The sequence below is a fragment of the Macaca thibetana genome, chromosome 1 (assembly GCF_024542745.1).
Source record: "Macaca thibetana thibetana isolate TM-01 chromosome 1, ASM2454274v1, whole genome shotgun sequence".
In the NCBI taxonomy this organism is placed as follows: domain Eukaryota; kingdom Metazoa; phylum Chordata; class Mammalia; order Primates; family Cercopithecidae; genus Macaca; species Macaca thibetana.
This window is the reverse complement of record NC_065578.1, coordinates 208,307,257-208,333,454: the sequence shown is the minus strand read 5'-3', so window position 1 is coordinate 208,333,454 and position 26,198 is coordinate 208,307,257. Positions and strand designations below refer to the sequence as shown.

Genomic DNA, 26,198 nt, shown 5'->3' with positions numbered 1-26,198 from the left:
CAGACTGTCTTTAGACTCAAAAAATCAACTTACCTGTGTCTCCAGCCTGCAGATTTCAGACTTGCCAGCCTCCACAATCACAGGAGTTAATTCTTTAAAATAAATCTCTTTCTCTCTCTATATATAAACATATCCTATTGATTCTGTTCCTCTGAACAACCCTATACAAATTGGTTGAATGTACAGTTGTTTCTAGTGCAAAAGGAACTCTGGCATACCTATAACCAGATCTTTATTGTATTTCTGCATCAGAAAAATAAACTAGATGTTATGGGACCATTGAGTTCAATGCTCCAGTATGATAATGCTCCCTGAGAAAGTGAACTGTAGGTGGCATAAAAGGTCTAGCACCCACAGTTAACATAGCACTTACCACATATCACTATGATCATGATCCCAGGAAAAATCTGGTAAACTGAATAATTATCATGTGAACAAATTTGAACTTTCTCATCTTTACATTTTATACCTCTTTATGTTGTTAACCCAAAGGTTCCCAAAAAGCTCCCCTTTCAACTCCCCAAAGTGACCACTTAGTTCATTCTTGCTAGATGGGCTTTCTGTCTCCAAACTACTACAAGGTTAGAGTTCCTTCAAAGGAACCTATAATTATTCAATCAGACACCTGCTTCAAGACAGTGTGGGCAAAAGTTCAAGTAATGATTTTGTGCCAAAAAACACAGCTTCTCCACTCAGTTTAATTTCACAAGAAGAGTTCATTATAATTCTCAGGAACTGAATCGGAAGTGAGAGCGTTAAGAAAAAGATTATTGCAAGCCAAAGAAATCCAAGAAAAAGCAAAGAATAGAAATCACAAAAAAGTTTCCTATAGCATGCTCTGAAAGTATTCTGGCTCTCACCCAAGTGAACGCCAGAAAATTTTTGTGTTTATATAACAAAAAGTCAATGTACTAAACATAAGAGAAAATCCAAAACAACACAGGTTTACCACTGTTTTAAACACTGGCATTTGAGAGAATTTGAAGTGAGGACAAAGCTCATTAATATAACTTACCTTGAAGTGGTTGCTCCTCCAATCAACAATGGAATCTTTATAGCTAATCTCTCCATTTCCTTGGCAACAAAAATCATTTCATCCAGGGAAGGAGTGATGAGTCCTGACAGGCCAATTATATCTATTATTTTTTTTAAAAAAAAAAAGGACAAAAAGGACAGTGAGGATGACAGAAAAAAGAAAAGGATGAAGAACCATTTTAAAAACTTTGTAATGAAGACCAAAAGACCTAACACGAATTCCCAATTCCTTTCTTGTTTTTTTTTTGAGATGGAGTCTCATTCTGTTGCCCAGGTTGGAGTGTAGTGGTGCGATCTTGGCTCACTACAACCTTTGCCTCCTGGGTTCAAGTGATTCTGCTGCCTCAGCCTCCTGAGTAGCTGGGATTACAGGCGCCCACCACCAACCTTGGCTAATTTTTATATTTTTAGTAGAGACGGGGTTTCACCATGTTGGCCAGGCTGGTCTCAAACTCAGACCTCAAGTGATCCGCCGGCCTCAGCCTCCCAAAATGCTGGGATTACAGGTGTGAGCCACCATGCCTGTCACCAGTTTCTAATTCTAAGACATCTTTTCCGACTGGGGAATTTCAATTTACTGTTTGCTTTTGGTAGTAAATAAGATTTATAACTTAAGGTTGCAATACTTGCCATAGTTTTAGGAAGCCATGCAATAGAAGGTATATTTAGCTCATGATTTCCCAGACTTGAATATATCACAGTGTGAGAAGAAATATAAAAATGACTACACACAGAAAAAAAATCTAATACAACTGTCCTCTTATAAGAAGTCTGGGCCGGGCGCGGTGGCTCAAGCCTGTAATCCCAGCACTTTGGGAGGCCGAGGCGGGCGGATCACAAGGTCAGGAGATCGAGACCATCCTGGCTAACACGGTGAAACCCCATCTCTACTAAAAATACAAAAAAAAAACTAGCCGGGCGAGGTAGCGGGCGCCTGTAGTCCCAGCTACTCAGGAGGCTGAGGCAGGAGAATGGCGTAAACCCAGGAGGCGGAGCTTGCAGTGAGCTGAGATCACGCCACTGCACTCCAGCCTGGGGGACAGAGCAAGATTCCATCTCAAAAAAAAAAAAAAAAAAAAAAAAAAAAAAAAAAAAGAAGTCTGTCCCCATTCCCCATCTCCAGCACTTGGTTCCATAGTTACTCACTCTCCTCTCTCAACCCCATTAGAAATGGCAACAAAAGCAACCTTGTGCAGGAGCTGGCACTTGATTGTCTGTATGTCCCACAGATCCCTCACAGGCATCACTATTCACTGACAGACAACTAGGGAAATGACAGGCACCTGGGGATACCACATTTAGAGAAATGCCCAAAGTACAGTTGCACAGTACCTGCTTTGTGGTCAAGAGCAGCTTTCAGTATCTTATCACATGGAGTCATGACTCCTAAATCAATAACTCTGAGGCACAGAAATGAGATATGAGAAAATTAATGAGAGCCCATTAGAGACAAAACTGAAACAAACATTTTAATTTCAACCATTAAATATTGCTCTAATGCCTAGAATCAACTTTAAATGCCCACTACATATTAAGGATTACCACAACTACCATTTATTCAGTACTTACTACATATATGCCAGGCACTATGCTAAGCTTGCTTTTAAACAATTTTACTGACTCATCATTCACAGACCATACAATTCACCCATTTCAAGTGTGTAATTCAATGATTTCTGGTATGTTATTTTTTTTAATTGTGGTAAAACATATATAATATATACTTCTCCATTTTAATCATTTTTCAATGTACAATCCAGTAGCATGAATTTCAGTTACAACGTTGGGCAACCATCACCACTATTTATGTCCAAATCTATTTTATCACCCAAAGCAGAAACATTATAACCATTTAGCAATAACTACCCCTTCTTCTCTGGCACCCTCTCTACTCCATCCCCTGGTAACCTCTACTCTACTTTCTTTCTCTATGAATTTGCCTAATCTAGGAATTTCATGTAAGTAGAATAATACAGTATTCATCCTTTTCTGTTTGGCTAACTTCACTTAGCACAATGCCTTCAAAGTCCAACCATGTTTCGAGGCATGTCAGAAGTTCAGTCTTTTTTAAGGCCGAAAAATATTCCACTGTATGGAGATACCACGTTTGGCTTATCCATTCATCTGTTGAAAGACACTGTGCTAAGCTTTTTGCATAAGCAATCTCTTTTGCTGTTGTTTTTGAGACAGGGTCTCACTCTGTCACCTAGGCTGGAATGCAGCAGTGTGATTACGGCTCACTGCAGCCTCAACCTCCTGCCTCAGCCTCCAGAGTAGCTGGGACCACAGGCATGCCCCACTAAACCCTGTTAATTTTTAAAGTTTTTGTAGATAGGATTTCCCTATGTTGCCCAGACTGGTCTCAAACTCCTGGGCACAAACGATCCTCCCACATCGGCTTCCCAAAGTGCTAGGATTACAGGTTTGAGCCACAGGGCCCAGCCTGCATAAACGATCTCATTTAACCCTCATAGTAACTCTATAATGAAAGCACTACTATGGGTCTCATTTTAATGAGAAGAGGCCCAGAGAAATTAAGCAATCTGTCTAGTCACACAACTAATTAGAGGCAGAGTTGGGATCGAATCAGTATCTCACTCCAAAATCCATTATCTTATCCATTTAGGCCAATAAAAAGAGCTAGGGAAGCTCCTCAATAAATATCTGTTGAACATGGAAGCCAATGGGGATGATCATGAAAAAGAGGTCAGGTCCTGCACATGAACAGCTGTAAGGGAACTCTGGTTACTTAAGGCAAGAAAAAGAGGGAGAATGATTCAGGGTGCAGGTCACCGAGGGCAAGAGGGCAAGACTCAAAGGAAGGCTGACTCTCGATGGGCACACAGGAGAGACAGAACAGGCCCTGGGGCAGAGGAAGCCTGGAGCACACTCTCAGAGAACAGAACAGTGCCAGACAAATTTCAATTCAGGGAGGAGACAGCTTCCTGGAACTCAGAGGAAACAGGAATGTCTGCCCCGGAAAATGTTCTAGGAATTACCTCTATTTTAGATTTACAGAGTACCCTTAATGTCATTTTGGTAATTTAATCTTCTTCTATTTGTTAAAAGATACTGAAAAACGCATGGCATGCATTTTTACTCATTTCATTACATCAACAATTCTTAAAATTAAATAGGCAAAAACGTTTAAATAACAAGAACAAAAAAGAAGGTTTAAGACCTACGACATGACATATTGGCTGGTAACAATGGGTGCTGAACGCTGGGGCAGGAAGGGGACTGGCTTCTTACTATATGCCCTTTCATACCACTGGATTTTTAGCTTGTACTCCTATTACTTTTTTAAAAAGAGTTAAAAAAAAAAAAAAAAAAAAACTATGACATATGGAAACTTCAACAAAAAGTAAGACATCTTCAAATCAATGATAAGTATATTCAGCTTTGTTGGCACTAACTCGATAGCAAATGCACGCTGGAGGTGTTAATGATGTATAACCACTGCAGGTTACAGCAGGAGGAGACGGTACCACACACTTTTTTTTCTTTTTAACATATTGAAGAAAGTCTAGTACCTGGATCTTTTGTTAAACAATGACTAAGCATAGACTGTCACATACAACACTAGGAAAAATAGCATATTGCTTTTAAATCAAGACAAAAAGGCATATATTTCAAAGCTGATTTTTTTAACATTGTATGTTTTAAAATTCAACTAAAACTCATCAGTACGATGGCAAGAATCATCTTGCTCTCACTACTTTTTCTTGTTTCAGAGTGTTTCTCTCAGAACATCTTATACGGATGCTTGCCATGTTTAAGGAAGAGCAAGGAGATTGTTGTGGCTGGAACAGAAATGGAGAAGGAGAGAGTGGTGGGTGATGAGTTCAGAGGAGGAGGAAAAGGCCAGAGCCTGCATAGACTTTGCATCAGAATCACCAGGGGAGGCTTTTCAAAATCAAACCACCTGAAGCTTGGACTCCATTTTCCAGAGAGTGTGATTTAACTGGCCAGGGGTGGGGTCCGGGCAGCTTCCAGATTATACCCACTACACAAGGGCCTTGCAGACCACTACAAGGGCTCTGAGTTTTACTGAATGAGGAGAGAATTCACTGGAAGGTTTGAACAGTGGTGTAAGAAATCTGACTTTGATTTAACAGATTTACTTTGGACTGAAACAAGTCCAGGGTAGAGAAGCAGAGAGACTGATTAGGCTGCTGCAAAAATCCAGACAAGAAGCAGTATAGGCAGTGAGAAGTGGTCAGATCCTGGAAATACTGTGAGAGGAGAACTGATGGGTTACATGTGGGTCATCCGACGAGAGGATGACACAAGAGTTTCGGTTTGAGCAGCAAAAAAAATGAAGTTGCTATTTCTTGAAATAGGGGAGAGCTGGGGAGGTGTTCACAAAATGGTGGCAATTAGTTCTGCTTTCAAAATATTAAATTTAAGATTTCTTTAGATATCCAAATGGAGCTGTCAGGGAGTCAACTGGATATGTAAGTCTGAAGTTTGGGGGAGAGATCCACAGTGGAGATACAATTTGGGACTTGTCAGTACATCAGATGATACTGAAGTCACAAAACGAATGCGACGACCTCAGCCCACCCCAGGCCTTGTTACTCCAGGTGTGCTCCTGTACCAGCAGCACCAGCCCTACCTGAGAGCTTGTCGGAAATGCAGAACCTCCAGTCCAGACCTACCCTAATCAGAATCTGACTTTTAACAAAATCCCCAGGTGACAAGAAGGCACATTACAGTCTGAGAAACACAAACCTAGATAGTGAAGACAGGGAAGAGGTCTGTGTTGAGCCCCAGAACATTTCTGTGTTTAAAGACCACTCCCAGAAGGAGAAATCCGCAGGAGAGAACCATAACCACTGATCAGTGAGGTAAGACGACAACTGAGAACACTGAGCCAGGGGGCCTGGGAGACAAGTTCAATTTCCAGCTTATTAGCCTGCCTTCAAAGTCATCTTGCTGGGGAAATGGTCGAAGGTACTACTGATTAAGGAGCAATTCCCACTTTTTCCACACATAGAAAATGACACTTATGGTACCGGGATGCACAAAGGAAGCTGCTCATAGCCCTGGGCAATCAATCTAGGACAGAGGCCCAACTCCACTCTCGAGCAGGAAAGAGAATGGGTTTCCTGGCACATCTGAGTTGAGAAACTGTTGGGAAGCTCTGAATTAGAATATGGTGTGGCAAGCACTACAACGAAAGCATTTACAGTGTACTATGTATGGAAGGCCCAAAATGGGTGACACTTAGAAGCATCCTAGGGGGAAGTCTGAAATGAATTTTGAAAAATTAAGTGGGTATTAGCTGAAGGAAACAGGGAAGTCTAGGCAGAGACCAGCACTATGAGGGCCCACAGTCCTGAACCAGCTAGGAATCCCAGGGTATATTAAGTCAGAGAAAAGGGCACACGTCAGATCCAGCCCTGCCCTCTGTGCCTGCTACCATTCTTCCCACCATCCCTCTCTATTCCCTCTCACCTCTACCACAACCTCCTGTTTTACCCCTACACATAACCCCATCTTCCTTGACTCTCCCTCAGTTTCCCTTTGTCATTTTGAGCCATACCCTATGTCTGTAAGCCTCTCCCTATACACATTCTTGTATTTCCCCACATGGGAAGCTAAACAGAATAAAAATGAATGTTACAGAAGATGTTGATTTTACAGTATTTGTTTTAAAGTGCTTAGAACAGAGGTTGGGTATGGAGGCTAATGCCTGTAATCCCAGTGCTTTAAGAGGCCAAGGCAGGAGGATCACTTGAGGCCAGGGGTTTGAGTCCAGCCTGGGCAACTTTAGCGAGACCTTGTCTTTATAAAAAAAATTTTTTTAAGTGCTTAGAATAGAGCTATGAGAGCAAACATTTAATTCGGCTACAAATCCAGGAAAAAAAAAGTTGCTCTGAATGTTTTAGCAAAGGCATCTCATACTATTTAAGAATACATCGAATTTCAAAAATAAATACTGTAATAATATGAGACAAAAAGTCCTTTTCGTCTCCAGAAGAAATTTAAAAAGGAAAATAAAACTGCATCTGCATCCTTTTAAGGTACCTGATACTTACTGTCATTTTACCCTTTATTTCTCAGTTAACTAAGGTGGCAGCCTATCTGCTGCTCCTGCAATTCACATACGCCACCACAAGATGGCATGTGTTTCCATCCAGTCTACATTCCCCAGCCATGGTTTTCCAACTTGTACTTAAGCAGTGCCAATGGGATCTGTTGCCATTTCTATTACTTTAAAAAAATAAACAAAACAAATTGTTGTTCTCCCCTTCAAAAAAATGGATCCAAAGTCTCTAAATAATTATCAGCATGTGAAGTGCTCAGGAGAGACTGGATTATTATATCCTTGACTTAGGTATAGTCATGTTCCTCACTCAGCTGAATGTTCCAACATTATACAGTTTGGAATTATTTTCATGCTCAGTCATATACTGCTTTTTTACTTATACTAGACAGCTATATTAATAAACACTGGTTATCAGACCCATGTTTAAAAATATTAGATGTATACCTTTAAAATGTATCTTGAAATAGCATATTTTTCTTACATAATTAAATACTGTGCATTATCTGTAATAGAAAATGTCCTTTGTCTTTTCCTAGTTATTATTACAGAGTATATGTAAAATTAACCTCAACGGAATTAATAAAAAATATTTCCAAATATTCTACATTATTTCTTGAGGGGAATTTAGAATACAGACATAACTCAGAGATGCTATAGGTTTAACTCGAAACCATTACAATAAAGTATCTCAATAAAGTGAGTCACATGAATTTTCTGGTTTCTCAATGCATATAAAATTTATGTTCACACTATACTGTACTCTATTATGTGTGCAATAGTATTATGTCTAAAAGAACAATGTATATATACCTTAATTTAAAAATACTGCTAAAAAAAAATGCCAATGATCATCTGGGTCTTAAGTGAGTTGTAACCTTTTTGCTGGCAGAGAGTCTTGATGCTCATGGCTGCTGACTGATTAGAGTGGTGGCTGCAGAAGTTTGGGGCGGCTGTGGCAATTTCTCAAAATAAGACAACAGTGAAGTCCTTTGCCACACCAACTGAATCTTTCACAAAAGATTTCTCTGTAGCATGTGATGCTGTTTGATAGCATTTTACTCACAGAATTTCTTTCAAAATTGTAGGCCAATCATCTCAAACCTTGCCACTGCTTTATCATCTAAGTTTATGTGCTATTTATTCTAAATCCTCTGTTGTTATTTCAACACTGTTCATAGCCATCTCAAGAAACTACTTTCTTTGCTCAGCCTTGCTCAGCCATAAGAAGCAATTCCTCATCTGTTGAAGTTGTATTATGAGATTGTAGCAATTCATTTCCATCTTCAGGCTCCACTTTTACTTCTGGTTTACTCTTGCTATTTCTACCACATCTGCAGTTACTTCCTCCACTGAAGTCTTGAATCCCTCAAAGTCATCTATGAGAGTTGGAATCAACTTCTTCCAAGCTCCTGTTAATGTTGATATTTTGACCTCCTCCCATGAATTACAAATGTTCTTAATGGCATCTAGAATGGTGAATCCTTTATGGAAGGTTTTTTGATTTACTTTGCCCAGATCCATCACTATCTATGGCAGCTACAACCTTACAAAATGTAAGTCCTGAAAGTCAAAATTCCTCCTTGATCCACAGGCTGCAGAATGGATGTTGTGTTAGCAGGCATGAAAACAATATTCATCTCCTTGTATATCTCTATCAGAATTCTTGTGACCAGGTGCACTGTCAATGAGGAGTAATATTTTGAAAGGAATCTTTTTTACTGAGCAGTAGGTTTTAACGGTAGGCTTAAAATATTCAGTAAACCCATGCTGAAAACAGATGTGTTAACTTGCACTTCACCTTGTACCATTATATTAGGAGATGACTTCTTTCCTTAAACCTCATGAACCAACCTCTGCTAGCTTCAAACTTTTCTTCTGCAGCTTCTTCACCTCTCTCAGCCTTCACAAAATTGAAGATGGTTGGAGCTCTCTTCAATTTATTATTGCTCCAACAAAGCCAAACTACTCTGGGTGAGACTCTGGCTTAAGGGAATATTGTGGCTGGTTTAATCTCCAACCAGACCACTCAAACTTTCCTCATACCAGCAATGAGGCTGTTTTGCTTTCCTATCAGTTGTGTATTCACTGGAGGGACATTTTAAATTTCCTTTAAGAACTTTTCTTTTGCATTAACTGTGCTATTTGGTGCAAGTGGCCTAGCTTTCAGCCTATTCCAGTTTTTGACATGCCTTCCTCACTAAACTTAATCATGTCTAACTTTTGATTTAAAGTCGAGGTGTGTGCCTCTTCTTTTCACTTAAACACTTAGAGGACTTCAAGGCCATTACAGAGTTATTAACTGGCCTAATTTCAATATTGTTGTGTCTCGGGGACTATGGAGGCCCGAGGAAAGGGAGAGAGATGGGGAATGGCTGGTTAGTGGAGCAGTCAAAACATATACATTGACGGATTAAGTTTGCCATCTTCCATGGGTGTGGTTCATGGTACTCCAAAACAATTAAAACAGTAACATCAATCACTGATCACAGAATAAGGTTTGGAATATTGTGAGAATTAGGAAAATGTGACACAGAGACGTGAAATGAGCACATGCTATTGGAAAAATGCCATCAAGACACATATTCTATGCAGGATTGCCACAAAACTCAAATTTTTACAAAATGCTGTATCTGCAAAGCTCAATAAAGTGAGGCACAATAAAACAAGGTATGCCTGTGTTAATACTAGACATTATACTTGTTTACAACTCAAGTCAAAAAAAAAATATTGTAAAGTAAGGTGACATATTACAAAGTCTCAGCTTTTGGAACCAAAAGCCCTGAATGTGGCTTGACACTTGCTAGCCATGGGACTATGATGAAACCTCTCAAGTTCTCTAAGCCTAAGTTTTCTCATCTATAAAAGGAGAAATGCCGGGCACGGTGGCTCAAGCCTGTAATCCCAGCACTTTGGGAGGCCGAGACGGGCGGATCACGAGGTCAGGAGATCGAGACCATCCTGGCTGACACGGTGAAACCCCATCTCTACTAAAAAAATACAAAAACTTAGCCGGGCGAGGTGGCGGGCGCCTGTAGTCCCAGCTACTCGGGAAGCTGAGGCAGGAGAATGGCGTAAACCCGGGAGGTGGAGCTTGCAGTGAGCTGAGATCTGGCCACTGCACTCCAGCCTGGGCGACAGAGCGAGACTCCGTCTCAAAAAAAAAAAAAAAAAAAAAAAAAAAAGGAGAAATACAATAACAGGCAGGGTAGTAGGATCAAAACCATGAAAAGAAAGGAAGGATGAAAGAAAAGAAAGGAAAGGAACCAAAATAACAACAACAAAAAGATGACAAAGAAAAAAAAATCAGTGATATAAAAGAACTGTATAAATTGGGACATGGTAAAAAAAAAAAATGGTAGGTAATAGTAGATTCTCGGTGAATACATCCTTAGTTCTATTCAAATCCTCAAATTTGCAATTCTATTGCATCATATCTTCCCCATTTAAAAAATAAATTTTCTCTCTAAACACAACTGTCACTTTTAACTCTCTTTATTTCTTTTATCCTCACAAAGAAAAAACATTGTTATCATTTTGTGAGGTTCACTGCAACAATGATAAAACGCCAGGAAAGAGAAGGATTAGATACAGGATAGTTTGCTAGACTCAGTAGGCTGGGTAATTTTTTCAAGCATACTGGCCTGGTACTGACAGTAAAAGCACACATTATTCCATAAGACAATCTCCAGGGACACTTGTCTACTAGCTAACACCATAAAATTAAACTCACCAATGGAAGAGTCTATGTGTTATCACACACAAGCCAAAGGGATGTTTGACACAAAGTTTGCACATTCACTTGTTTTTGTAAAATGAAAGTAACGTTTCATCAGAAGGTGTTTCTCCAGTTAGACTTATTAGCAAAGATAAGCAAACCCCCAATGCCCAACATATAGCAACTGGGTTTGTTGCAGTAAAAGCCTCAGGCTTAATAAGCATCTTCACAACTGCTGACATTCAGTTCCAGCAGCACCCTGGAGACATGCCACAATGTTCCCTGGCTTCTAAAATGTCTCTACTGGAGAAATCAACATTGCTAGTATAATACTCTCAGCTAAGTATCCATTGATCAAAATAAATAATGATAAAGCACATGACAGTGATATCTCAAGAATCACTTTTAGGAAGTTTACCTACAAATCACTTTCTTCAGTGGCTCCTGTCCCATTATTAAGGCTGAACATGTATCTGGCTATTTAGGCTGAGAAACGGTAAACTTTTTCAAGGAGAAAAGTCAACTAAATCATTTTGGTGTCTCTAGCATAATGCCTGGTATGTAGAAGATGATCTATAAACATTTATTAACTGAAGTGAAATTTTAACTGATTGTGATAAATGCAAACAGGAACCAACAACCTCAGGTTTGCAAAGGTAAGCCAATAGCAGAAATACTTTGTAGACTTTAGGAAGCGAACACCTTATCCAGATATTTATTATATAGGTAAAATTTCATTACAACTATCTATCTTCAAGAAATTTATCTCTTTAAAAAATAATAGTAAGTACATGGATAGAAATGGTATTCCTCATTTCTAGGACTAGGAGAGAATGCTAAGTCTTTAGACAGTAAGTGAGCAGGTAAATAGAAGTGCTTGTGAAGACAGTCAGATGCAGAAAAAATGCCTTCCTGACACTGCTCCTCTGTCTCCAGCCTTCCTGAAAGGTTCTTTGCTGTATTTAATTAGCCTTGAAGGCAGAGATGGACACAAATGTTGACAGCACGGAGAGAGCTTAGCAGGTAATTGTTACTTGACAGCAAAGAAGAGAACTGAGGAGTACAGGGACAGCTCCAGTCAATTTTCTTCTCTATCTAGAGAAAATAGCACATTGGAAAGAAGTCCATGACTCAAAAAGACTGTTGGCTGGACATGGATATAAGAAAGCATTATTTCTATTAGGTTTTCATTACAAAGAATAGTTCAAATCTACGCGAAACATATACTTACTACAGGTCATCAGCTCTCACATGGAAATGACTTTGTTATGAATATTAATTATAATGAGATATATCGGAAAGGGGTTTTACTTGTATATAACATTCCAAAATCTAGCTTAATCATCACCAAGAACACAGGGTCCTGCTTTAAGCAAAGCCAACTGAGACTTGTACAGAGAAGGCCTTCCTGTAAAACTCCATTTAGCCAAGGTCTCATAAGATCTTGGTTCTAAAATCTGAGTTTACTGAAACGAAAAAGAGGACATGATGAACACCACTGGCCATGGGAAGGAGCCTGATATTCCGGCCATTAGCGCCTCTGTCCCAACATCCAACCCCTGGAATCCTCTGGGCGGTTTCCACCCCACTTGAATAGCTTTTACTGTTCTTTATGTCCTTATTGAACTCGGTTAATTACTAACTTATTTCATCTGAAATGCTGTGTTCGCTGAAGAAAAGTACAAAACACAGTAAACAAAAAGAAATAAAAAATAACCTCTAACATCCACTGCCATGCCCTACTCTTCCCACCCATTAAAGAATTATTCTGTTAAAAAGTTTTTACTTTTAAATGGTAAAGGGGTTGAAAGAGGTGAGGTCCTAACTTACCGGAAATTATTGCAGCCAAGGACTACTCCAACTATGTTCTTGCCTATGTCGTGCACGTCGCCTTTAACAGTGGCCAGCACGATGGTGCCCTGGTAAGGGTCCTAGAAAGGAAGCCAAGCAGCTCAGCAAGGCAGGGTTGCTCAGGGCAGAGCACCTAGTTCTCCAGAGCAAGGCAGGGGCCAGCGCAGAAAGCAACTCAATACAACCAAGAACACCTCAAAGACAGACCTGGAAACAAAAGCCCAAGCAGTTCAAAGGAGGCCCACCTAACGGGCTACCCCAAGGGGCTTCAACCAAGATCAGGGGTCCCATCCTTTCAAAGAACAGCTGATGTTCACACACAAAACAGCCCCACAGCTGAAGACCACAGCCTTAACTCTGGGTCGGGGGGAACCTATTTGACAAATGTTTACTGTTAGCAATTAAGGGAGAGGCAGGGGAGAGGGCAACACATTAACTGTACGTGTGTGTCCCATCCAAATCTGAAAAACTACAAAAGCCCAGGCAGAGGGCACATGAGTACCTTTCCTCAGCACTGCTGTTCTATGCACAGTCAGCATCCCCCACCACTCCCCCAAATTAAGAAAAAAAGCAAAACAAGAAGGTTTTTTATCAACTCTATTTGTCTGAGCTATGCACAAACACAGATCAATTTAAAAATTCAGAATCCTAGAGGCCAAAGCTGCCCGAGCTTCACAAGGAGCTAAACAAGGTCAAAAAGCTTAATGATTTACTCTGGTGGTGCAGCCAACAAGAATTAAATTGAATCCAGAAGGGTGCCAAGGACATCACCAGCAGAGAGAGACTATTCAGTTAGGAGTTTTCTAAAAACAAGCATGACTCAATTGCCTCAAGGGCAGGGACAGACCTTTATGGTGAGTAGTGCCCGGCACAGTACTCGGCACATCACGGGAGCTTTGTAAATGACCGGTTAATGAAGGAATACAGGAATGAAATGGCTTTGTCTTGAAAACATAGGTTTTGATTGAAAATTTGTATCTATATTAAAAATGTGATAAAGCTACATTCAAAAGAAAGTCCCAGAGTATTCTAATATTTGGTTAAAAAAGCGACAGATGTGGGATCATTTCTCTATTTTATCCTCAATAACGAACACAGCCAAGCCTGACTGTTTAGGCCCCTACCACCACCTCAGGTCTTCCAGGTCAACTCACTGAAGGCCCATAGGCCTGAACAAAACGACTTGCCTCTTCTTCTGTTGTGCCGTTAAGCACTCTGGTTTCTTCTCTTTCTTTTTCCATGAAAGGGATAAGGTGGCCAACAGCCTTCTTCATAACCCGGGCTGACTTTATAACCTGAGGAAAAAAGCATAGAACCAGGCATCTTTCCCAAACCACAGGAACAACTGCTGATGGCCACTTGTGAAATTTGGGCATGCATTAAGAATGCATGCTTTGACTTCAGGACAGCCACACTGGAGTCTTTTGACAGTAGGCAGAATAAAGGATAAGCTCCCTGGAGGGAAAGCCAGTGAATAATAAGGGACAGCAGAAGGAAAACAAGGCTAGAAATCAAATGTTGCAATTTCTTCTTCTGAACTTTTGCTTGTTTCTTTTTCCTCTGTCTAGGAGGCCCTCTATCTTTTATCCAAGAGTTCTATGTATCCTTCAGGACCAAAGCTTCTCCACCATGAGCCCATTCCCAGCCTACTCTTCTCAATCCCCAGCTTTACAACTCACTTAAAATCTAGCTCAAGCCTGTAATCCCAGCACTTTGGGAGGCCGAGACGGGTGGATCACGAGGTCAGGAGATCGAGACCATCCTGGCTAACACGGTGAAACCCCATCTCTACTAAAAAATATAAAAAATTAGCCGGGCGAGGTGGCGGGTGCCTGTAGTCCCAGCTACTCGGGAGGCTGAGGCAGGAGAATGGCATAAACCCGGGAGGCGGAGCTTGCAGTGAGCCGAGATCCAGCCACTACACTCCAGCCTGGGCGACAGAGCGAGACTCCGTCTCAAAAAAAAAAAAAAAAAAAAAAAAAAAAAAAAAAAAAAAAAAAAAATCTAGCCTTACATTTAGGCAAGATGAGGGCCTTTTAGTTTCTGAAATGCTGCAGTCACTAACCTACATGCTTAACAAGTATGTGTTAGCTGATGTGGTTAGTAGCTGCTGTAAATCAGAATAAGAGTTCTGGTTTTACTTTAAACAAACCCCCTAATGTACTCTTATTTAAAACAGAAACATTTGTCTCAAAATATGCATCCTTACAGATAAATAGTGCCTGGTCAAATCAAGTCTTAATGTTAGTAACTCTACATTTATCTTGGGTTTTATTTTACTTTTGGAGGGGAGAGATAGGCATTGGGGGTAAGAGGTGATACAAAAATTAGAACATAAGGCCGGCCATGGTGGCTCATGCCTGTAATCCCAGCACTTTGGGAGGCCAAGGCGGGTGGATCACGAGGTCAGGAGTTCAAGACCAGCCTGGCCAAGATGGTGAAATCCCGTCTCTACTAAAAAAATGCAAAATAATTAGCTGGGCATGGTGGCATGCACCTGTAATCCCAGCTACTCCGGAGGCTGAGGCAGAGAATTGCTTAAACCTGGAGGGGCGGAGGTTGCAGTGAACTGAGATTGTGCCACTGTACTCCAGCCTGGGCGACAGAGGGAGACTCCGTCTCAAAAAAAAAAAAAAAAAAAATTAGAACATAAGGATTATGATAGATTATGATGCTACGAATTTTTGGATGATTTCTAACATCCACACCACTCCAAAGATGGATTCTTCCAGACACGACTCCTAAACACATTTAGAGCAGGAATGACTAGCCAATGCCACTGAATTCTTGTTCAAATTAAAACCTGAGAAATACATCCCAAATCAGCATGTATTAAATAACAAAGAAAAGATGCAACTGTGAAAATTTCTCCCCATCTTTTGCCAACCTGAGGTAGAAACATTTTTCCAGCTCCAAAAAGATCACCAACAATTTTCATTCCATTCATCAGGGGTCCTTCAATTATATTGAGAGGTCGGGGATATCTTTCTTGGTTTAACCTGGCTTCCTCAGTATCCTCAATAATATGTTTTTCAATGCCCTAAAAAAAAAGACAAAAAAAAAAAAAAAAAAAAAAGAAAAAAAAAAAAAGATCACCTAAAAAAACTGCATTACCTCCACAGAGCCATCATGAAAATGCTTAAGAGCACAGGTTCCAGAATCAGAGTGCACGGGTTCAATCTGGCTTCCTATCACTAATTTAGGCAATTCAATAAGCCTCAGTTTCCTCAATTAGAATATTACAATAGTATCTCATATGTTTATTTTGAGGATTGAGATAAAGTGCTTAGCTGGCTTTACTGATACAAAGTAAATACCTCATACACTTCCAAAACAGAATGTTGTATGCAGTAAATACATACAATTTCATATGCCAATTAAAAAAATGCTTTAAAATGTACCTCAGTAAAATAAGCTAACAAAGAAGGACTAGTAAGTTCAAATGCATCATAAAATACATTTTGTATCTTAGTGTTTTACCAGATTATACATTAATAAATACCTGTGGGGAAATCAGTACGTTTTCTCACTGTAATGCTGTAGGGCTGGGGAGAAACGACACTGGACGGGGCCCTTAAATGAAGTTCAAATCCATGAAGCCTCCACTGACTTACCTACCCTTCAATGGCAAGCCCCACTCCTTCAAGGTCCCCAGTTCAGTGATCCTTGGATTGGCCGACTAGCTCCACAAATTGAAATATGTGAATCTCAAAAGGTGCAAGAGTTAACTATGTTAAACTCCAGAGCCAAAGAGGAAAAAAAAAAAAAAAAACAACTCTGAGATTCTCCAGACTCACACATGAGGAAACTGTAGCCAAGAGATTATTGATCTTGCCTAAAGCCTAAAATTCCAACTATGAAACTGACTTGCTGACCAACTGACAGCAACTTAGTCCAGGACAGGATTCACAGCCTCAGCACTACTGACACCTGGGAGGGAACATTCTTTGTTGTTTGGGGCTGTCCTGGGCACTGTAGGATGTTTAGCAGCATCCCTGGCCATAGGATGCCAGTAATACCTTCCACGCACAGTTATGACAATCAAAAATGTCTCTGAACACTGTCAAATGTGCTATGGTGGGGGGATTGGGGGACAGCAAGGGGGACCTCCCCAGGTTGAGAATCAGTGGTCTAGAGCATCTCCTTCTCCAGCTACTGTCAGCACCACACCGCCCGCAACAGCACCAGTCAGCCACGATGAGGCTCCAGCCCTCCAGTTCAGGCTCCTGTAACTCACCTTCACAAGCGCATACTCAAGGCGTTCTTCGACAGGGCCATTTCTCCACTCATCAGTCTGAATGACTTTCTTCCCTCCTGTGCCTTGAGTCTGAATTGAAATTGAAACCAAGAAATGGATACAACTCGTCACTAACAAAACTGTTTGATGGCAAAAAAATAAAAAAAATAAAAAATAAAAAATAAAAACCTGTATCTTATTCTTCTTTTACTATTCCAGCCCCTAGTAGACTGTCCAGCATAAAATAAGATCTCAATGAATGTTTGAGGGAAGGGGAGGGAAAAATGAGAAATCTTTTAGGGTTTGAACAGTTAGTGTAGAGACAGAGTAAAGTTCCATTCTTTCCTTTCCCTCTTTTCTAAAAATAACAACTCAAGACAAAATATTTCCAGGACAGTAAGAGAAGCTATACTCCAAACCCGATGAGCCTTCAAAGCTCTCAACAAGGATAACCACTACCCACAAACAGATGCAGGGAGGCCATAATGAAGCTAAGTCAGACATCAAAGGTGGGCACACCAGGAGGTATGACACAGACTATGCTCTCAAGGACTCTGCCATTGTTATGGTTTGAAGGTGTCCTCCAAAAGTTGTGTTGGAAACCTAATGCCCCTGCCCCTATGAATGGATTAACGAATGAATGACGGATGGATTAATGTTGCTACCATGGAAGCAGGTTTGCTATCTCTCTGGCTCTCTTGCTCTTGCCCTCTTCACATGAGATGCCCTCTGCCATGTTATGACACAGCAAGAAGGCCCTCACCAGGGGCCAAGGCCATGCTCTTGGACTTCCAGCTGCTAATTAAACTTCTTTATAAATTACCCAGTCTTTGGTATCCTGTTAGAGCAAACTCATGACCAAGACAGCCATATCGTAAGAGAGGTAGAAAATATGTAAAGAAAGAAAGAGAGTATATGTCAAGGGCTGAATGAGTACATAATATAGACTAGGTACGTATGAATTTTGAGGGAGGAATGGTTATCGTAAGCTATGGTGGCAAAGAAAGGTTTCAAAGAAGCTGAATGATGAGAGGGGGCAGATTCAGCAAAGGAACAAAAGCACAATGATCATGGCACACATGATAAATTGCATTACTTTATTGTTTTCTCCACCTCAACTGGTGGTACCAGCTGCCAAACTGGAAACCTAAGTATCACCCTTGAATTTCCATTCACTACTCAAGTTCAGTCAATCACCTCATCCTAATGATCACACCTCAATATTTTTCTCTCCACCCTGCCTCCATTTTCATAGCCCAAGAACTAAGTGGTCTCTACAGTCCAGAATCATTCTGGTCTCTGATTCATCTTCCACACTGTAGCCAAAAAGATGCTTCTAAAATGCAAATCTGATCCAACTGCTCCCTGTGAAAAAAGTCTCTGTGTAAGTTTCCTATTGCTTTCATGACATGGTACTGATTCCCCACCACACCATCCAATGCCCTGATGAGATGGTGTGGCTGTGACCCCACCCAAATCTCATCTTGACTTGTAGCTCCCACAACTCCCACATGTCGTGGGAGGGAAGCAGTGGGAGGTAACTCAATCACGGGGACAAGTCTTTCCTGTGCTGTTCTTGTGATAGTGAATAAGTCTCACAAGATCTAATGGTTTTACAAAGGGGAGTTTCGCTGCACAAGTTCTCTCTCTTATCTGCTGTCATGTAAGACGTGCCTTTCGCCTTCCACTATGACTGTGAGGCCTCCCCAGCCACGTGGAACTGTGAGTCCATTAAACCTCAGTTTCTTCATAAATTACCCAGTCTCAGGTATGTCTTTATCAGCAGTGTAAGAATTGACTAAGACACCTGACCTGGCTTTCTCCTATAGCTTCCTCTTCTGCCATTCCCAACAAGCTTCCAGCCATCCATAACACTTCTGTTCCTTACGCTCTCCATCATCTCTTCACCTCCAGGCCTTCACATTTGTTCATCTGACATACATTTATGCAGTACCTTGACAATGCCAGACTCTGGCTAAATGCAAATCTCTCTCCCCTGGCAGGGACCACAAGCACTGCACTCTACTCCCAAACCTTGGCCTGCCTACCTCCTTTATTTCTCTCAAGTCTCACCTGACCTATCATGTCCCCTGGGAAGCTTTCCCTGACCACCTCTAGTTTGAGGTCAGAATCTCCCTCAGGCTTCTCCTAGCATCCTGCACTTCCCCTCTCACAGCACTTGCTGCACTGGGTGACAATCGCCTCTATACATTTTTGCATGTGTCACTGAGCTGTAGGCTCTAAGACGGTAGGGGTACATCTCTCTTACTAGTTAGATCCTCTAAGTTCAATCAAATAAATGGCTCAGAGCCACACTTCAGTAAATATTAGCTGGATGAATTAATGCTACACAAAGGCTGATTTTGCTGGAGTAATGTTTGTCCAGGGTGGTAAAGGCCAAGCCACAGAGGGCCAAAAATCCATGCTGTGGAGTTTAAATTTAACCTTCCAGGCAATTGCATGGGAAGAAAGGGGAGACATTATTCAAAGTTCTAAAGCTGCAGATTAACATTCAAAGTCACATGTTTAAGGGAATCACAAAATGGGGAGAACATCTGAATAGTCCCTGATGAAGGCCTGGACTCAGCAGTGGTAACAGGAGGAAAGGAAAGGACAAACATAAAGGTATTAATAGACAATAACTAAGAAGGAGAGGAGGGAGAAATGCAAATCAAAACCACAATGAGATACCATCTCACGCCAGTTAGAATGGTGATCATTAAAAAGTCAGGAAACAACAGATGCTGGAGAGGATGTGGAGAAATAGGAATGCTTTTACACTGCTGGTGGGAGTGTAAATTAGTTCAACCATTGTGGAAGACAGTGTGGCGATTCCTCAAGGATCTAGAACCAGAAATACCATTTGACCCAGTAATCCCCATTACTGGGTCTATACCCAAAGGATTATAAATTATTCTACTATAAAGACACATGCACATGTATGTTTTTTGTGGCACTGTTCACAATAGCAAAGACTTGAAACCAACCCAAATGCCCATCAATGACAGACTGGATAAAGAAAATGTGGCACATACATACCATGGAATACTGTGCAGCCATAAAAAAGGGTGAGTTCATGTCCTTTGCAGGGACATGGATGAAGCTAGAAACCATCATACTCAACAAACTAACACAGGAACAGAAAACCAAACACCGCATGTTCTCACTCATAAGTGTGAACTGAACAATGAGAACACATGGACACAGGGAGGGGAACACCACACACCAGAGCCTGTAGGGGGCTTGGGAGGCTAGGGAAGGGATAGCATTAGGAGAAATACCTAATGTAGATGATGGGTCGATGGGTGCAGCAAACCACCACAGCATGTGTATACCTATGTAACAAACCTGCACGTTCTGCACATGTATCCCAGAACTTAAAGTATAATTTAAAAAAAAAAGAAGAAGAAGAAGAAGAAAGAGAGGAAGAAGGAATTGGGGAGAACTCCAAGATTTAGGGCCAAAGAGGTAACTGGAATAATAACAACACAATGACTCTCATATGTTGAAAAACCTGAACGAGATAGTAATCAAAAAAGAAACTGTCCCTCTAATGTTCACAGTTCCATCACTTGATGCCTGTAAACACCATTTGTTCTATTAGCCACACAATCAGACAATTCCTACCTGGCGGATGGAGTTCTGCTGTGTAAAAACAGGGCAATGTGTTCCAAACACTCTTGAAAAAAGAATCTGGTGTGTCCACAGAAAAATACCACAATGTGCCAGATTTATGGGGTGGGAAGGGGGCAAAAAATATGTGATTATGGACAGAGGCAAAAGAGGTTACAAACAGCAGTAAAGAATTCACTGAAGTGTTGGAGGTTGCAATGTCTAAAAACTATCCCACCTGATAGCTATGTTCCAAACCTGATGAATTTGATTCAGGAAAGCAATACTTAAAATGAAACAGTACAGTTAAAAGCAGTTATTTCAGAAATACACAATGGCATGCTGAGGCCCATCTTACTTTTCATGTAGTTATTCAATAGGGAGTTCTCCATGATATACATCCAAGGTGCTACACAGTTTTCACACACTAAGGAAGACCAGATCCAGGCACACTGTGGAAGCTTAGTAGATAGAAAGCTACAAAGCAAATTGACCAAGCAATTGTCGTGTCCATCTGGCTACTCCTTGTATCTGTACGTGTACAAAGCTAAAGAGAAAAACTACTTCTTCCCACTCTAGAGTTGCTTCTGCCTCACAGGGGCCTCATGATTGTGTAGGTTATAAAAGGAAGTAAACTGCTGCAGAGAAAGCCAAAGAAGAATGTGAGCCCAAATGACGAAGGGAGCGATCAAGGCCAAATCAAAGAACAGAAAATTTTCCCAGAAAGTATCAAGAATATTCTCAAGCTCCAGGGTCATTCCACATCCATTCTATCCAGAGCAGCAATCCTTCCACTCCACAGGAGGCCTGGCCTCCATTAGGGTACCATTTAATAAAGATCCTCCACGTAAATTACATGGTATCTGGAAATTTTTATTGTCAAAAATAATTTACTTACCACAGGTCAGTCTGAACTCAATCAGGAAAATTATTTTTCAGAAAAATCCCATTCCTCCCCAAACGTGAGATTAGAGAGTCTTGGAAGATCAGAGGCAGTACTCTTCCCACCAGTTTCAATAATATATCAGACAGGAATCTGGGTGCAGACTTCCTCATTTGCAATAACTGAAAGAGATCATTCTCTTATAAAAGAGAAAAAATCCCTTGACTCTTATTTGCCTCATAATATTCCTGCTCTTCGTGCTCCATTTGTACTCAGCGCATCCTAAGGAATTGCTACAGAGCTGGCGACTCCCAGGAGTTATTAGAGGATACCTGTTTTGGTTATTAATTCTCTTAATGGCAACGGAAGTCACCTTGAAGGTAGACAGCCTCCCTGACAGAGAGATCAGTGGCTTATGAGAAGCCCTCATGGTTACATTAAGAATGAGGAAATTCTTCTATGATGAATTGTTAAGCTCTTGCAATTGCTATTAAGATTTCCCTCACTTTGACAGTGCCTCCAGGGGCAAAACCTCTTGGCAGCTCAGCATGACATACAGAAATGAAAGCTTGTAAACAATCGCTAAGAGAGTACAGACCAAAAGAATGTCTAGCACAAAATACAATGCTAAAAAAACCTGAAATGGGAATGGTCTTACAAATAAGGAGCCCCTTTCCTAAGTGAGAGGGCTGCCTCCTCTGGATAGATCACAGAAAAGATAAAAACACATCATTTCACGGGTTAATTAAGAACTGTCTAAAATAACTTCATGACAATAGAGGCTATGATGCCCCTTTGGCCTGCAACAGAACTCTCTGACAGTTATTAATGAAGGGCCCCCTACTAGGTAGAAGATGGACCATGACTCAAAACTGAATAGTGTTTAACGCCCATGTCTCAGCGTTCAAAGAATAAGACAGGACTAAGCACTCTGTCTATGTGAACAAAAACGGTTAATAGGAAAAAAAATTAAAATCTATGGAATGTTTCCTAAGTAATGTGCTGAGAAGTAGAACTTGATTATATCTGCCACAACCAAATGAGACATTCTGTCCTGGGTCCACATGAGAAACTAGAAATGTTTTTAAGGAACTGAGAGGAGGGTCATGTGAGCTTTGGCACAGTGTCTGAACTCCTTTCAGCTTTGTTGAGCCTAAGGCTTCCATAAGCAATTTCAGAAATCTAAGTCTTACTACCAGTAAGGCGGATAAAACAAGGATGTGGTTACTCTCAGAGTGCCCTATCCTTCTTCCGGAGCATTTTATTACTCTTCTGTAGAAGAGGAAAAGTTGGCTGTTCTATCAGAGCTAAATTCAGATTCTAACATGGAAAATATTAACAAAGTTGGCAAGAGACACAAAAGCATCCTACCACTTTCTCAACATGCTTTGTCGGAAAAATGTCTTCCTTTGCCATCATTCTCTGAAACAGATTAAAATGCAAGTTCTTTTGAGGTAAAGATCTCAACTTTCCTTAAACTGAATTCTAGGAAGCAGCATCTATGATAGATACTTCATGTGCCTAGGACTGCGCCCAACATGTAAGTGAGAAACAAGCTGGTGTTTGAATTAGCTATAATTATACTCATTTTTTACAGATCAAATGTGCACAGACTTCAAGCCTTGAACTGCAGAACTTTGCCACAGATGGACTAGATCCTAACATAAACAGATATACAAACCAAAACACGTAACACTGGGGACCACGTAATGCTAACACAGCCAAACAAGAAAATCCAGAACAGCTATTTCAAATAATGAGGTAGAAAAATATCAAGTAAAATGGAAATATGTTCCCAGTACACTGCTAAGAAAAAATATTACCATAAAAGCATCTATAGTTCTATTTTTGTAAAAAAAAAAATGTGTGTACATGTACCTATGCATGCATATTCATTTTGCAAAGAGAAAAAAAAAAAACTCCCGTTACTTAAAGGTTATAACAAAGTCTCAAGTGTTTAACTTTGGGTGGTAGGATTACAAGTGATTTTTATTTTCTTCCTTTGCTTATCAGAATTTTGTAAATTTTCTAGAACTAATATGTTACTTGGTACAAGAAAAATAAATTTTACATTTTAAAATAAACTTAAAGAAACCTAAGTCCAGAATACGGAAGCAGCCTAGGCATGGTCTGTTTATCCTTCCTTGCCCTAGCTACACCACCATCTCTGCAACTCTCTGTAGAAATCTTCAGTGATCTAAACATATGATTCGATATTTGCTTCTATTCCACAATGAAGGTCTACTAACTGTGGGTGAGTAATACATTCAAAGACAGGAAAAATCCATCCATTAGAACACTTGTCTGTCTACCTGGGCATAACGTAAGAGCTTCTCCGTGGCCTCAGGGTCTTTATTCCAGATGAGATCTTCACAGAGCTGCAGAAGTTCCTTATGGATATCATCATACACAGGGAGGTTTCCAGCATTCACTATCCCCATGTCCATGCCAGACTAAGGGCAATACAAATAAAAATGAGAATTTACAGTGATACCCTAAGTCAGCGATCAGCAAACTTTTCTCTGTAAAGGGCTAGATAGAAACTATTTTAGGCCATAGCCTCTGTCACAGCTACTCAACTTTGCAGTTACAGCATAAAAGCAGCCACAGACAAGATACAAGTGAATGGGTGTGGGTCTATCCCAATAAAATCTTATTTACAGAAACTGGGAGCAGGCCAGACTTAGCCTAGATGCCACACTTTGAAAACCCCTACCCCAAGTAAAAGCTGGTTTCCGCAGGACAAAGAGTTCTTCTACCATACCTTGATTGCATGGTAAAGGAAAACCCCATGCATTGCTTCTCGAATGGCTTCCATTCCTCGGAAGGAGAAGGACAAGTTGGAAAGACCTCCACTTATTCTGGCTCCAGGTAATGTTTCCTGGCAAAAATTTTAAAACATGAAAAGATTCCCCTTTTTGCTAAAAACAGCAATCACATCTCTTAAGCTTTATATAGGAGTCGAGAGAAAAAAAACAAAAAACAAAAACCATCCAAAGTTCAAAGTAATTCAGAGCTTCCTGTTACTAGACATAGAGCAAAGCTTGCTGTATTATGGTATCATAAAGGTGCTGCTTCATAAGTAGTTTTTCCTACTAGACTCCATTCTCCCTACGGAAAACACGTGAGTACACACATACACACATACACACACACACACACACACACACACACACACACACACACACATAGACACACACACAGAAAGACAAAGAGGAACACGTGAGTACACACATACACACACATACACACACACACACACACACACACACACACACACACACACACACACAGAAAGACAAAGAGGAATTCCCTATTCATTAAACGTACAAATTACTAGAAGGCTTCCATAGCCTAAATGAACAAACTCCCTAGTTCACTATAAACTTGACCAACTATAAAAGGACAAAAGGAAATTGAAGTTCCAACCATACCGATAACAATAACAAGCATCATCAGACATGTGGAATGACAGGAACTCTCACTTACTATTATTGGCTCAAGAATCTAGGGAGACAGTTTGTCATTATCTACTACTATGAGCCAACCATTCCACTTCTGGGTATATGCTACAGAGAAGCTCAGGCATGTATGTCTAAGATACATATATAAGAATACTCAGAGCAGCATTGTTCATAATGTCCAAAAGCTGGAAACAAACTAGATGTCCATTAACAACAGAACAGTTAATTGTGGTATAGTTATACCACAGAATATTATACATTAATAAAAATGAACAAACAGCTACAGACACACAGATAAATCTTTAGAATGAAGTTGAGCAAGAAAAAAAAGCATAAAAATATTATGATTCTTTTTATTAGGCTCAAAAGCAGACAAAACCAAACTATATCATTCAGATATTCAGTCAATTCTTATTATTTTGTGGTAGTTATGTTCCTTAAGGTCACTGCAAACACTGAATTAGGGAATACCAGAGCATTGCTCCTAGGAGAAATACAGGGTTACCAATGAATACATAACCTTGTTCTGTGTGTTCATGTTAAGATACTTTATCTAATATTTATTGTTGATTAATTAACACTGAATTCACAGCCAATGGCACTATAACGCATGTCTGAACAAAGCTTGTCTAACACACATATTTCCTCCATAAGGCACATCACAGCCTTCTTGCACTTAGGAACACTAGACAGCACTAGTATGGGGCCATTTTAAAAAGTGACCTCACCAACAAAAAGCACAAAAATGTGAAAAATATGGCATTAGACTGCAAAAAGGACATCTGTGTACACGATGAGAGCTGAAATAAGAAAGTAGGTCATTGCCATGTTTGACCTCTTTGGGAACAATATGGGTTGGGCCACTCAAATTTTCCACCACTCTGCATATGGGTATGTCTAAATAACTGCAGAAGTGACGTATTGATTTTGGGGTCACAAATAAACTTCAGTGAGTGTATGAATTTGCAAATACAAAATCCATGCATGATGCAAATCAAATCTACGTGTATAAGCAATAAATTTATGAAGAAAAGCAACAGAGTAGCGTCATAAAACTCAGGACGATGGCTACTTTATAAAATTGAGAACGAGGTGTAACTGCAAAAGGAGAGACAGATGAGGGCGCTCGCTATGCTCTATTTTGGGACCTAAATGAAGGCTCTCATATGCTTCATAATTAATTATTTCTTAGGTTCTGTGGTTTTTTGTTTTGTTTCGTTTTGTTCAAGACAGGGTCTCACTCTGTTGCCCAGGCCAGAGTGCAGTGGCGTGATCCCGGCTCACCGCAACCTCCACCATCCTGGGTTCAAGCGAGTTCATCAGGCTCTGTTATATTCTACAGTTTG

General features: G+C 40.4%; 1 protein-coding gene across 4 annotated transcripts in view; it reads right to left on the bottom strand.

The window, feature by feature from the left end:
• The window catches only part of MTR (5-methyltetrahydrofolate-homocysteine methyltransferase), a 111,308-nt gene that overhangs the window by 28,142 nt on the left and 56,968 nt on the right, over nt 1-26,198 (bottom strand). For all 4 annotated transcript variants that reach the window (XM_050770680.1, XM_050770697.1, XM_050770689.1 and 1 more), the window contains 8 exons: nt 24,153-24,269; nt 23,701-23,841; nt 16,894-16,983; nt 15,544-15,696; nt 13,844-13,951; nt 12,636-12,736; nt 2,368-2,435; nt 1,016-1,136 (listed from right to left, as the gene is read on the bottom strand). In XM_050770680.1, the coding sequence (XP_050626637.1) occupies nt 1,016-1,136; nt 2,368-2,435; nt 12,636-12,736; nt 13,844-13,951; nt 15,544-15,696; nt 16,894-16,983; nt 23,701-23,841; nt 24,153-24,269 (899 nt within the window). The remainder of the gene's footprint in view (nt 1-1,015; nt 1,137-2,367; nt 2,436-12,635; nt 12,737-13,843; nt 13,952-15,543; nt 15,697-16,893; nt 16,984-23,700; nt 23,842-24,152; nt 24,270-26,198) is intronic.